This window comes from Equus quagga, chromosome 9 (assembly GCF_021613505.1).
Source record: "Equus quagga isolate Etosha38 chromosome 9, UCLA_HA_Equagga_1.0, whole genome shotgun sequence".
NCBI lineage: Eukaryota > Metazoa > Chordata > Mammalia > Perissodactyla > Equidae > Equus > Equus quagga.
In genome coordinates, this window is record NC_060275.1 from 28,972,622 (window position 1) to 28,984,871 (window position 12,250).

The window sequence follows — 12,250 nt, forward strand, 5'->3', positions numbered from 1 at the left end:
GCCATGCTGTGGTAGGCATCCCACCTACGGAGTAGAGGAGGATGGGCATGGATGTTAGCTCAGGGCCAGTCTTCCTCAGCTAAAAGAAGAGGATTGGCAGCTAACCTTCCTCAAAAAAAAAAAAGTTTGGGTATAATCCAGATAGCCTTTAAGAAGTTACCTAATTTTTTAAAAGGTGTTAACTTTGATAACAAATACAAAATAATGATACAAAATGACATACAATAAGAGCTAAATGAGAGGAATAGGCATTAATATTCCAGGCATCCAGAAGTGGGAGAGGGGGCTATAGGGTGAATTATTTGAGGAAGACTTCAGAGAGGAAATGGGATATGAACTAGCCCTGAAGCAGAAGTAGGATTTGAGGTAAGAGGAGGAGATGCCATTCCCACTGTGGGAAAAGCTTGTGCAATGGTCTTGGGGTAGAAATGTACACTGCCCATTTGGAGGACAGGGAAGAGACCAGTGTGGGAAAAGCAGAGGGAGAAAAGTCTGGGATATTGTGTAGAGGGCTCTGATCACCAAGCCGAGGATATTGGGGTTATGGGTTGGGCACACTCACTTCTGTTGGCAGATTTGTGCTGCCCTCTTGGTGCTCATGCAGTCCTCTTTTCTGCTTGGCCCTCCTATTCTGATTTCTGCCTGTCAGAGCTCCCCACCCATGCTCTCTGAGTAGCATAGGAAGGAGTTTCTAGGCCAAATCCTCCACCTGGAGGCTTGAACTTGGCCTTGGACACTCTTTGTTTTCTCTTGGGGATTTCCTTTCTTGGTTTCTCTGTAGACCAGCCACTCCCCTGAAGCAGTAATTCTGTTTTTTTAAGGCTGGCAGCCAGGAGGCCTGATGTTCTGGTTTGTTTCCAGTAAACTCTGGTCTAGCTCCACCCTCCCTGTCCGGCTCAAATTCTGTTCACACCCTTAATTAAGAAAAAGGAAATTGCCTTTTCTGAATGAATGTCATCAGACATGGAACCCAAGGGTCTTTCTCTGGGAAGAGCAAAGCACTTCTGTGTGCAAACCAACTTTGATATTGACCCTTTCTACCCATTCATTCATTCATTCACTCAGAAGTCTTTGTTTTCCTTGTGCTCTTCTACACCTGGCTGAGAACACAACAGGCATTTCATCCTACAGAATTTTACTGTAGCCCTTTGGTGCGCATAATATAAAGTAGAGTTTTTTGAGGGGGACGGTGTGCAAGCGTGGTCCAAGGCTTGGAAGAAGCTGTGGGCACTTGCAGTAGAGTTGAGCCAGCAAGGCTACTCACATGGGGGTCCCCAACAGCACACTCAGAAGCTGTGTGCTCTGAGACGCCAGGGGAGGGGGAGCTGAGAGAAGGCTTCTAGAAAACTTAGGGGTGGAGAGGCTGGATTTGCATTTAGGAGGGGATAATGTGAGCATCGTCTCAGAGTTGCCCTGAGTGCTGCATTTCAGGGGGCAGTAGGAAGCCCACCTAGCTGAGAGGGAAGAGCGTGTATGGATGGAGTGGGTGGAGAAATGAAGCTTTGGCGGAGGCTGTTTCTTTATGCATCCCAAGGCCTCCATCTAAGCTCAAACAACAGCCAGAACCATAGAATTAAATGTGTTTCTAACTTAGATTTATTTATGTGCCCATGTGTAAAATTTGTTGCACTTATAATAACCCTTTTTAAAAAATGCCGTGTGAGTTATGGCCGGTTAAGTTTCCAAAGGCCATGCTGAAATCAGCCTTAGGCCCTGGATGTGCTGGATCTGCTCTGCCAGGTCATCGAGTGGCAGCAAGTGGAACAGAGGACTTCTGCTTCTCCAGTGTCCAGCGCTGGGTGGAGAGGTGTCTTCAGGAGTCCCCCGCCCCCAGCCAACGGCAGAGTCGACCCTCCCTCTGCAGACTGGGTGCGGGGAAGGGATAATCCACTGGCTGGGCTGGGGGTGGGGGAGTTTAGAGCTCCCCAGGGCACACTCCTAGGCAGCCTTACCACCTCCCTAAGGGACTGGCGCCTGAATCGGGCGATCTCCTGTACGCATTTGGGAGTAGAAACTGGGGAACCAGCCTCAGTAGGGGACACTTTGATATTCCTTAGAGCCCCTGATCTATTGGTTTGGGTTGCTGTGGCGACTTTGACTTTTAAAATGTACTGCCTGGCGGGGGGTTGGGGGATGAGGGGGGCTACTGCTTTAGGAGACTTAGCCAGCTTCCTCCAACCTCAGAGCACACAGTAGAATAAAATGTGAAAAAACAAAATTTTAAAAAACTCCTTTTCCCCAAATTGGGGCCAGGGACCATACAGAGCATGCTGGCTGCTGGGCTCCCCTTCCTGGTCCCCGGCGGGGTGGGGGGGAAGCCAGCCCTTTACTCCCACTCCTGGGCCTGGCTCATGGCTCAGAGCTGCTTGCCCTTTGCAGCCATACCCTGTGGGAAGGGAGGTCAGCTCTGGGACAAGTCTAAGGACAAAGGGAAAATTGTATAGCCCTGGTTAAAATGGACCTGTGGCGTGAGTGAGTCTCCGCTCAGCTCATCGGGATGAAGGAGCACTCTGCCGAAGGCTGGGGTGGGTGTCCACTTCCTGCTCCCTGCCCTGGCCTACCTTTGGGCATGGGTGGGGGCCCAGAGAGGGACCTGAGCCCGGCCAGCTCCCTCATCCATGTGCCTCTCAATACTCTGTCACTTCCTTCCTGTTTTGTGGCCCTTCAGTTTCATAATTTGAAAAACTCTCCCACAGCTACATACACCCTTACTTCTTCTATTTTGCTCTTTTTGGTCACACATGTCTCGGAGGTAAAGTGTTTCGGAAACTTCCCATTGCTGGCTTCCCCCGTGCCCACTCTTCAGGCCTCGAGGCTGCTGTCATTGCCGTTCCTGGTCTGACACAGTGTTGTTTTTTTCAACAGTGTTCAGACATCCTCAGCACCGTTGGCTACGACAGCATCATCCAGCATCTGAACAACGGCCGCAAGAACTGCAAAGAGTTTGAAGACTTTTTAAAAGAAAGGTACATGCTGTTCCTCTCTGAAGACAGCGGGGAGGACAAAATGCTCCCACACGAGCAAAGAACAATTTACTACTTTTTGTTTGTTTTTAACGGTTCACAAGACCCTCTGTTGTAGGTTATGGAATGATAACCAAGAAGTAAATGATATCTCTGTCCTAAGGTTCTGGCCTGGTGGCGCAGCAGTTAAGTGCACACGTTCCGCTTCGGCAGCCCGGGGTTCGCCAGTTCGGATCCCGGGGGCGGACACGGCACCACTTGTCAAGCCATGCTGTGGTAGGTGTCCCACATATAAAGTAGAGGAAGATGGGCACAGATGTTAGCTCAGGGCCAGCCTTCCTCAGCAAAAAAAAGAGGAGGATTGGCAGCAGATGTTAGCTCAGGGCTAATCTTCCTCAAAAAAAAAAAAAGAAAAAAATTACTAAGTTATATGATATGAATAACACTGAAAGACCTCATGGGAGAGGGGAAATTGTGTAGGGCTGGCAAAAAAAAAGGGGGGGGGCAGCTACATACAGGAGGGGGTCCTTCAGGAGGCCCTGGGAGGGTGGGGTGGATTTAATAGGTGGAGGAGTATCCAGGTATGTGTGAGGGAACAGCAAGCTTGGAGATGGGAATGAGCATGACCCATGTGGTAGGTGGGAGGCAGAGCCTGATTCAGAGACCACTGCGGGGAGGAAGCAGTGAGAAAGATGAGGGGCAGATCATGGCACTCTAGAGGGCAGTGGGCGTCGTGGCCTCGGGGAGTGGGGGACTGACAGGGTTTAGAGGATCTTTTTCTTTTCTTTTTTTTGGTAAGGAAGATTCACACTGAGCTAACATTTGTGCCACTCTTCCTCTATTTTATATGTGGGTTGCTGCCACAGTGTGGCTGACGAGTGGTGTAGGTCTGTGCCCTGGAACTGAACCTGCGAACCTGGGCTGCCAAAGCACAGAACTTAACCACTAGGCCACAGGGCCAGCCACTCTTTTGTTTTTTTCATGGATAAGATTTTTTTTTCTCAATTCTATGCTTAATGAGATAAGTTAGTTGTGTGGAAAATCTTATTTGCCTGGAATATTCCATTTCCTAGTGATTCTGGATGAAGGGGCACTTTAGGGGGATTTTTGGCCAGAGATGGAGGACATTGCCAGGACCCAAATGAATTAACAGTTTCTGTTTGTAAGTGAGTGAGTGAGAGATTCATAACTTGGAGACACAGACATCAAAGCGTTTTTGATCAGGTGTGTATTTTCGACTCACGAGAACATCAGGTAACGTCAAGCTCACCCTGGTTGCCCACTCTCACATGGCGAGGGCTCCCTCTGGAACTGTGTCAAAGTTCCAGGGGGAGTTGGAGCACTGGCACACTGTGTGGCCAGGTGGGGTGGACAGAGAGAGGTCTGCTCACTGGCAGGCTCCATGGGGCTGGCCACTGTGCCCCCTTTGAGGGGACAGCCTCCCCCATCTACCCGAGCTGGTTGACAGCAGTGACACCAAGTGACGACTTTCCATTCCCTTGATGGGCACTGGAGGTGGCCCTCCCCCTTACGTCAGCAGAGCTCTGACAAAGGAGTGAGCAAACGAGAGTTTCACGACTATGCAGGATGTAGAGATCGCAGAACACCCCTTGCTTTTTATGCTCCTCCCCCACCTAGGGCTTTTAAATTTTCTCCTGGGAAAGAAATAGCCTTACCATTTCCATCCATGAAGGAGGTGTTGGCTAATGGCCAAAGCTTCCACTGCCCAGGCAGGACTGTCCAAGGGTCCCCTGACACAATGGAGCAGTGGTGTCCACATCTTTTTGAATGTAACCCTCAGTAAGAAATACATTTTACACTGCTACCCAGTGCACACATGCATAAAACAAAAGTTTAATAAAATTTTACTACCCTAGTATTTCATTTCATTCTATTCTATTTAATTAAAACCTGTGGTCATAACCCATTGAATTGATTGGTCATACCCAGATGGATTGCAGTAAATCCATCTACACTCCCTGGAGGATGGACGGAACAATCACCCAAATGCACGGCGTAGTGTCATGCGCTGCTCTGGAGTGGGTGGAATGCTGCCCTCCTGCATCTGTATCGCTGAGTCCTGGGCCGTGTCTCAGCGCGTGCCCTGTAGCTCCTTAGTCCCCAGTAAGTCCTAGATGACTTATTGTAACACAGCAAGTAGGTAACAAAACAGAGTAACAAACAATCCGTCAGTAAATTGTAAACGTGCCTAGTTTACCCTTCTGTCAGCTGGAATGGCATAATGATGAGATAGATGATGATACCACAAGCAATGTCTGAATAGCTACATGATAATCACCACATACTGAGCACATGCCATGTGCAATGCTGGGAGTTTAGGATGTCTATGACTGTAACATTGAGGTTGACACACCCCTTAGAAATATTCTCCTATGACACACATCAGTTGCATGAGCTAGTATTATTTCCATTTTCTTTGCTTGAAAGTGTAGCTTTTTAAATGAGGTTGGGTAAGTAATTTTCCATGGGAATCTACAAAGTGACAGAATCCAGACCAGCTCCAGGGTGCCTCACACAGACCCTGTGTTTATGACTCATCAACTCTGGGCATAAGGGCAGGTGATTTTCTGGGAGGATGGACTTGTTCCCAGCACAGAGACGGTCTCTCCCTCCCTTTTCTTTCTGTTTCATACATTCACACGCATGACACCCGCTCTCTCTATTCCAGCCAGACAGGTTGATTAGTGAGCCTGCGTTGGCTGTCTCTGCCTCCACATCTTTCCCCCACTTGGAATGTCCCTCCTTTCTCCTTGATGCCTAAGTGAATTCTCCTCATCCTTCGTAGTACAGGTCAAATTTTCCTCTTCTTCTTTTTTGTCTTTTGTTGTTTTCATCATATATCTTTTTATTCGTTCTTTACTTTTCGACCTTTATGTATACTTATGGTTTTTTCCCCTGTTTTATTGAGAAATAATTGGCATACAGCACTGTATAAATTTAAGGCATACAGCATGATGGTTTGATTTACATATATTGTGAAATGATTACCAGAATGGGTTCAGCTAACATCCGTCCCTCTAATGCAGTCTGTTTTGGTCTCTGTGGTATGGGGGTTGATTCAGCCTCACCCCTGTGTTCTAGGAGTCTCTTGTGGTGTCTTGTTCTTAAATAGGTGTTGGTTGTTCTTCTTGTGAGGGGTGGTGAATTCAGGAGCAACCTATGTTGCTGCCTTGGTGATGTCACTCTCCTTTTTTTCTTTAAATGGAAGCATTTAAAGCACTACATAGCACTCCATTCTGAGGTTGTCTATTGGTTAACAATTAAAATGAACCTATCTTGTTCCTGGTAGCCCAAGCCCATGGACTCCCCCACCCCTAGGACCCCAGGTGGGGCCGGACATTACATACTGAGCTCCTGATATAAGCAGGAAATGAGAAGTATAAAAATGAGGATTATCATACCGCAGAGAGTAGCTAGGGGTGATGAAATGAGATTATATCAATAACTTCCATTTATTGAAGGCTTACTAGACACAAGCTGCCATGTATTTTAAGTATATATTCTCATTTATTTCTCATAATAACCTTATATGGCAAGTTTTATCATCCTTATTCTACAATTGAACAAACTGAGGTACAGAGAGGTTATGTAACTTGCCTAAGGTCAGACAGGTACTAAGGGATAGATCTGATTTCAGACCTAGGAAAGTTGGCCTCTGGAATCTGTGCTGTTAACCACTTCAATATGCCTGGTACAGTTCCTGACACACGGTAAGTGGTGGGTAAATGGTACCTGTTACTGATATTGTTATATTAAGCCTAGAAGGTAGGTAGGGAATATATCATTAATTCCATTTTACAGATGAGAAAACTGAGGTTTAGTGGGGTTTAAATGGCTTGGCCAAGATTACAAAAGCAGTAAGTATGGAGCCAGGACTTTTGTTAGCCCCATTTCTAATGGTTTTTGCACTTTACTTAATGGTCTCCTAAGAAGGCTGGGTATATTCTCTGAAAGGGGCTTTCACCAGGAACCTGGTGGCCATGTCAGCTGTCTTAAGTGTGTTGCAACACGATCCTAAGTAGAGAGGAGGGAACTGTGTTTGTGGAACCCCTTTGCAGCTGGAATTCTGTACCACACGTAGTTTAGAGGCTACAGTCCCAGCCCCCTCTTGGGACTTTGTGCTCTTCCTATGAGCTCCATACATCCTATTGCTCCTTTTTAGGGAGAGGTCAACCTGCCCTGTTACAGCTCTCATTCTGGGATCCTCACTGTGTGGGTCAGCTGTCTCTCAGGATGGGCTTAAGAATGACAGATTGCCAGGGTGGGAATGACAGATTCCCTTAGACATTTGCACCCTGTGGTGAAGTTACCTGCAAGCCGTTGTGTACTGCGTGAGTTTCCTGTGGCTGCTGTAACCAATTGCCACAAACGGGGTGGCTTAAAAGAACAGAAATTTATTCTTGCACAGTTCTGGAGGTCAGACGTCCAAAAGCAGGATGTCTGTGGGGTCATGCTCTCATGAGGACTCTAGGAGAGACTGCTCCGTGTCTTTCTCAGCTTCCAGCGTTGCTGGCAATCTTTGGCGTTGCTTGGTTTGCAGCGGCTGACTCCAATCTCTTCTTCCCTTGTCACGCGGCATTCTTCTCCTGTGTCTTCACATCATCTTCTTCTAAGGACACCAGTCACATTGGATTCAGGGCCCATCCTTCTCTGCGGTAACCTCAACTAATGAAATCTGCAATGACCCAATTTCCAAATAACCTCGTATTCTGAGATATTGGGGGTTAGGACTTCAACATATCTTTCTGTGGGGAGGGCGGGACACGCAATTCAACCCATAACATGTAGCCAATGGAATGGGCTGGAAGCTGAGACCTACAAAGGAAGTAGAGTTCTGGGATGAGAGTCCGGACACCTGGGTCTTCTTTCCTCAGTAGCCAGTGGTGATATTAATCAAGGGCCTACACCCTTCTTGGTGTCAGTTTCCTTCTCTGTAAAATGAAAGGGTTGTATTAGATGTTCTGTAAGATCCCTTCTGGATCTAACATCGTGGTTCTTCTGAAGGAATTTGTAATTCACTTGAGGTGCTGTGGTTGGCATATACAGCAGGAAGGAGGACAATATTTGTGTCAGATTTTATAGCAAAAGATTTCATCTTATACACCCACTCTGACTTTGGGGCTGCCTGGAGCACCGTGTTGAGAATCATCCCGAGGCTGCTTTCAGGCCTGATAGAAAGGCCAAATGTGACCATGGTTGCTGTGCGTCATTGGGGGGAAATGGCACATAGGTTATTCCTGGTCTGGGAATTTGAGTAGGGGAGAGGTAAAAGTGAGCTGGAGTTTCAAGGAAGGCTTTGTGAAGAAAGCATAGCCAGCTAAGTGCTAAGAGGAGTCGTGTTCCCTTTTCTGTTTCTATACTGTACGATGTTGTACATTTCCATTATGGTTCTTGTTATGTGGTAGTAAACTAAAGTATTGGTTTATATCTGGCTTCCGCACCAGGTTATGAGCTCTTCCAGGCAGGTCTCATATTTTAGTCCTCTCTGTGTTCTCCTAGTATGAGGCATGGCACATAGGGGATGTTCAATAAATGACAAGTTGATGAACAGATGAGAGGGAAAATTTGGATAGATGGTAGGAGGGTGATCTAGGTAAAGGCTTACCCACTCAAGGGTGATTTTTGCAAAGTTCTGGTGATTCCTTCGGTGGCTGTAGACCCCTGGACTCCACTGCTTCCCATTTGCTGGGGAAACACCTTCTCAATCTTTTGGTTGTTTCCCCGATTTCATGAGGATGTGGCTGTAGTTTCACATCCGTTAAAGCTCCTTCTTTTCTCCAAAGAGCACATGATTGTGGAACTCACTACTTACCAGGTACTAGGACTTTCCACGGGGATCAGATGCTGCCTATGGTGTGTTCAGATTCACGAAGCCTTAATGTTAAAGGATGGGATTGCGGGGCTGGCCCAGTGGCGCTGCGGTTAAATTCGCACTTTCAGCTTTGTCGGCCCGGGGTTTGCAGGTTCGGATCCCGGGTGTGGACATGGCACCACATGGCAAGCCATGCTGTGGCAGGCATCCCACATATAAAGTAGAGGAAGATGGGCATGGATGTTAGCTCAGGGCCCGTCTTCCTCAGCAAAAGGAGGAGGATTGGCAGCAGCAGATGTTAGCTCAGGGCTAATCTTCCTCCAAAAAAAAAAAAATATAGATATAAAGGACGGGATTGAGTAACTTCTCTTCCTGGAAACCACAAAATATTATCAAGAAATCTTAATGGATATAATTCTGAAAGGATAAAATACATGCACGTTTTAAATATATATGTATATATATATTTTTAATGAAAATGGCCTTAACATCTTTTTACATGTAAAAATATTAAATGTTCATTATAGAGTATCATAAATTTTTATATAGATATAGTGACCAGGGATTCAGAAAGGGAGAAATAGTTTCTAGGAAGTTAAGATGTATCTTTTCTTACAACTAGAATCAGTTTTAGATGTGTTTGACTTTAAATTATCAGGAGCTGGCAAAACTTTAGAAATAGAATCTAAGAATAGAGGCCCAGGAAAAAACAGGGTTCTTGCTCAAACTGTAGTACTGAGGGGAAGTACTATATAAGGTCAGAAGGGCCTGAAAGAGAATTTACTTATGTGGTCTCAGAGCAAATAGATAGGGCTGCCCACAGTAACAGGAGCAAGATGAACCCAGTGATGCAACAGCCATGCAAAAGTACCTCAGCCAAACAAGGAGGGATGGAGGGAAGGAAGAAAGCAGAAAGGAAGGGAGAGAGGTATGAAGTCAAAAACAGCAAAAGAACAAGTGCCGATAAGTCAAAAACAGATAGACAAAGACAATCCAACATCTGGGTAACTGATCCCAAGTAGAAAATTTACCAAAGGGAACAGTATGAGTATTCAGAGATATAAGCCAGGAAGATTTCATGAAATGAACTAAATAGATCTGAAGGGCACACTATAAACCAGGAAACATTGATACACAGTAATCAATATTGATTATGATTATTTAAGAATCAACATTAACATACATCTTGGGGCCGGCCCTTTGGTGCAGCAGTTAAGTTCACACATTCCGCTTTGGCAGCCTGGGGTTCGCCAGTTCAGATCCCGGGTATGGACATAGCACCGCTTGGCACCCCATGCTGTGGCAGCCATCCCACATATAAAGTAGAGGAAGATGGGCATGGATGTTAGCTCAGGCCAGTCTTCCTCAGCAAAAAGAGGAGGATTGGTGGCAGATGTTGGCTTAGGGCTAATCTTCCTCAAAACAAAACCCACATCCTGGTTAAGTTATTGAATTAGAGAAAGAATTCTTCAACTATCCAGGAAGGAAAAAAACAAGTTGCCTATCCAGGAATGGGCTAGGGGGAAGCAGGATGGCCTCAGGCTTCTCTGTAAAGACAGAAGCCAACGGAACAAGTTCAGCAGCGTTCTGAGAGAAAGTTTAAGAACATTCATTATACCAACAAAGTTGTCACTCAAATATAAAGGCCACAGATAAATGGTCTCAAATATGAAAGAACTCAGGAAATATTGACTACCCCCCCTCCACACACACACACCCAGAGCCATGTTGGCAAAAGATCACAAAGTGATGAAATTCAGCCAACCAAAAAAGGAACCAAAATCAAATCTTGGGGATGGAGAAGCTATGGTAACAGGACTGGTAGTGAGCATCTAATCCATTTTATTAAATAGCTAAGACTAAACAACTGGGGGAATTATGATTGGAGATCAGAGTGTGTTATAAATGCAAATGAAGTAAAAATAACCATGTCGAGAAGGCGGTGGACGTGCGTAGGGCTCATCGTCTCCCCCTTCACAGGGTGCTGTCAAACATCTCAAACTGTCTAACCCTGAAACAAGTAGTTAAAATATTTTAATGTCTCAATCCTCTTAATTATTTTCACAAACTGTTTCTTTAATCTCAGAAGGCTCTTTTTGGAATTAATTTTGGCTGTGGCAAAGAAACAATTATTTGAAATTCAGCAATTCCTTCAGCTTCATTTCGGTTTCCTTTTCTTCTGTGAAATTCAAATAAAATCAGGCTTAATACTCTATTTTTAAAAAAGCGTGTAGAGTATGGTCTCATTCTTTTAAAATTAGTTATGCCTTATTTATCTGTCCATCCATCCTATCAGCGTACCTGCATAAACAAATATCCATTACGATCATCACCAAATGTTAATACTAATTATTTTTAGTTAGTGGAATTTTGGACAGTTTGTTGCTTTCTTCTTTGTATTTTTCTTTTTGCTTATTTTTTGAGGAATGAGCATGTATCATTTTAATAAAATGGATAAAGTCATTATTTAGAAAAGGCAAATGACAGAATGGGAGAAACTTTGTAACATATGTAAGAATATATATTAATATTCGTATTATATAAAGAACTAATGATTAATAGGAAAAAGGTCAAAGACAGTTAAAATGTTGGGGTGAAATGAACAGGTAACTTATAGAAGAAATACAAATGCCCAATAAACACACTAGAAATCAGGAAAATGCAAATTAAAATGAGAGATTCTTTTTTTTTTTTTTTTTACCTCTTTCCCCAGAGTGGTAACAATTAAAAAATATTGTTAATATCCAGTGTGGGGGAGCATTTCTGGGAATGGGAGCTATATACTTTTGGTGGAGTATAAATTGAGAAAGCTTTTTTGGAGGGAAATTTGGCACTATTCTCCAAAATTTAAAACACATATCCCTCTGATCTAGTAAATCCACTTTCTTAGATGTTCTATCCTAGAGAAACACTCTCAGAGATGCCCGTGAACATCTGTCTAAGGATGTTCATTTAGCTTTTTTTGGTGGTAGTAAAAAACAAAACAAATAGGAGGACTCTGAACTATGGAAAACTCCAGTTTATGAACATGGTGGATCTGTATGTACTGATAAGGAAAGTTCTATACAATGTATTACTAGGTGGAAAACAGATCAGCGAACAATAGTATGATCTCAATCATGTAACCATAAAAAGTTACGTATATGTGTATAGATGAAATATAGGTATGTAAATGCAGAGAGAAAGGACTGGAAAGATACATACCAAGCTTAATGGTGGCTACCCCTGGGGGACAGAGGCACAGTTGGGGAGGAGCCTGAAGGAAGACTCCCCTGTTTTATTCCATATTACTTTGTGTTATTTGAATCTTTTGCAGTGAGAATGTATTCATTTATGACTTGTATACTTTTTTAAATTTGAAGAAAGAAAGTGGAGTAGATAAGCCTAAAGCCCCATAAGTGGATAGTATGATTTAGATGAAGCTGTGGCTGGGACACAAAGTGGAGATGGTGAC

The 12,250-nt window shown here is 44.5% G+C and overlaps 1 protein-coding gene across 1 annotated transcript in view; it reads left to right on the forward strand.

Annotated features, from left to right (window-relative positions):
• The window catches only part of PSTPIP2 (proline-serine-threonine phosphatase interacting protein 2), a 71,872-nt gene that overhangs the window by 35,859 nt on the left and 23,763 nt on the right, over positions 1–12,250 (forward strand). Inside the window, exon 2 of the mRNA XM_046672242.1 lies at positions 2,866–2,966. Within this exon, the coding sequence (XP_046528198.1) occupies positions 2,866–2,966 (101 nt within the window). The remainder of the gene's footprint in view (positions 1–2,865; positions 2,967–12,250) is intronic.